Below are 2572 nucleotides of genomic sequence, written 5' to 3'. Positions count from 1 at the left end.
TGATACTATTTTTGTTTGTAAAAAAAATTTTAATTAACCAACTTATTTGTTGATTAATTAAAAATTAGCTATCATTTCAAATAATATCTAATTATAATTATTACATTTCCAAATGAAACATTAATGAAATCTAAATTGATTGAGTAGGCTTTTTTTTAAAGTATTTATTAAAGTTTTTGATTTGTTTATTAATTTATTGGTTTATATGCAAATTTATTCGCAAAAAAAAGAAAGAAAATGAAGAACTTTTTCTATTGCTAATTAATTGCATATTATATTTAAATAATTTGTTCATTAAATTAATTTTGTACGGGTCAATTCCTTAATTAAAAATTATTAGAACGACTTTTTTTTTTTTGATTTTAGGTCAATTTGTTTATTAAATCGTTTTTTGTATTTTTTTTTATTAGGTTAATTTATTTATTCAATCGATTTTTTTACCGATCAATTTCTTGATTAAAAATTATTAAAAAGATTTTTTGTTTCTTTTTTTGGAGGAACCTTTATTAAAATTGTTTTTATTTTTTCGGGTCAATTTATTTATTCAGTTAATTTATTTATTTCAATCATTTTATTTATTTAATTTTAATTTATTTCGACTAAATTTATTTATTCGATTTTTTACAGAACAATTTGTTTATTTAATCAATTTTTTCTTCGTTTTTTATGTTTTTGTTTTTTGTTTTTTTTGCAATTTTTTCAATCAAATTAATACGCTATTTATTGGTGAAATTATTTTAGGAAAATGAATTTTTTTTATTTTTAACTTACCTCACATAGTTGTAAATATGATACAAGATGAGTTGAAATAAGCAATTGACCGGATCCGTAAGCTAAAAATTTCCCAAATAATGCAGCTGCTCTAACATATGAAGTAATACGTTTGAAATGTTTCTGATTAATTACTGCATACATATATGATACATAAGCGATATCCGATGCTGTTGATAAGCCTATTAATTAGTAATAAATTAATTTTAATAATTTAATTAATTTTTACTAAATTTTATTAACTAATCCATTTTTTTAATATCAATTTAATCCAGTTTATTTTTTATAAAATTTCATCATTTAACACTTTTTTTTTCATTTCAAAAATTTTATAAAATTATTTTAGAATAATTATTAAATGTATTATTATATACAAACCAAAAATAATTTCCATTAATTGCATTTGCCATATTTTATTACCCCAAAGGATGATTACATGTGAAGCGCAATATGATAATGCTTCAAGAACTACAATTGGTTTATGTCGTAGTAAATCAGTAAGAAAAAATATGGGTATCTGCAAAAATAAAATTAATTTAAATTATGAAATAATTTAAATTTAGTTTACTTTTTTTCATTGATTTAAATTAATTTTAATAGGCAATGGTAAAAGGAAACGAAAAAAGAAATAAAATAAAATAAAAAATTTATTTGTAATAAATAATTACATTAGATTAGATATTAAAGGGAATGAAGTAATTAAGAAAGAATGAATAAGTAAAATTATTTGTGGAATTATTTGCATTTAAATAAAAAATAAAAATAGAAAAAAAAAGGAAAGAAATGAATAAAAATTTTTGTGGCATTATTGTTGCTTACTTAATTTGGAAAATTTAATTAATTTTTATATTTAACTTTTTTTATAAATTATAAAAGAATATTGCAAAAGCTATACAATAATTTTCACCAAATTATTGTTTTTTTTTCATTACAATAATGAAATTTACATTTAAATTCAATATCATAATGAATTCACTAAATTGTTTTTTTTAAATGCAATAATGAAATTTACATTTTAATTCAATTATGATATTATAATGAAATTAACATTTAAACTGAATATCGTAAGTGATACATTTAAAAAAAGAAAACAAAGCTTTTGTAAAGTAATTTTCGCCAATTTTTTTTAAATAAAATAATCAAATTTAAATTTAAATTCAATCTCATAATGAAATCAACATTTAAACCCAATATCATAAGTGATATTTTTAAAAAGAAAAAAACAAAAGTTTTAATTATAACTTTTTTGACATCATATCTGAATTATATTTAATGCATAATTTTGTAAACCAATTTATCATTTTGTTCATTTTCAATTAATCTCATTCATTTCTATCATTAACAAATAATTGCAAATTAATTAACAAATTAATTAATTAATACTGAGGAAGAAATTTTAATATTTTATTACATTATTTTCAAAAAAAAAAGAAAAAAAAAGAACCAACCAATGCGATCAAATATGAATAAGTCCATAATGGATATATTTGACTGTATAATTGAACATCGGTGAAATTTTTATATGATGAAACAAGGAATGGTGTCAAAAATGGTGTCGCAGGACGAAATTTCTTGATCATTCCATATAAACATATGAAACATGCTAAATGTTTCCAATACATTTCGGCTAATCATATATATTATCTAGAAATTATGCAAATTTTTCTATTTTAATTTTTTAAAATTACTTAAAATTTAATCAAATTTCATTTTTATCGTTTCATTCTTTTCATAGATATATTTTTATATATATATATATATATATATATATATATATATATATATATATATATATATATAT

The 2572-nt window shown here is 18.4% G+C and overlaps 1 protein-coding gene across 1 annotated transcript; it reads right to left on the bottom strand.

Moving 5' to 3' along the window:
• Positions 1-762: 762 nt before the first annotated feature.
• Positions 763-2424, bottom strand: LOAG_14506 (hypothetical protein; the record flags this gene model as incomplete). Its single annotated transcript, XM_020448818.1, has 3 exons — positions 2220-2424; positions 1192-1288; positions 763-953 (listed from the first exon to the last, which is right to left on the bottom strand). Exons 1-3 carry the CDS (start codon positions 2391-2393, stop codon positions 763-765), a joined length of 462 nt encoding a protein of 153 aa, XP_020301065.1. The 5' UTR covers positions 2394-2424.
• Between the last annotated feature and the right edge of the window lie 148 nt (positions 2425-2572).

This window comes from Loa loa (assembly GCF_000183805.2).
Source record: "Loa loa unplaced genomic scaffold supercont3.1190, whole genome shotgun sequence".
NCBI classification, from domain to species: Eukaryota; Metazoa; Nematoda; class Chromadorea; order Rhabditida; family Onchocercidae; genus Loa; species Loa loa.
This window is presented reverse-complemented; position numbering and strand designations above follow the sequence as displayed.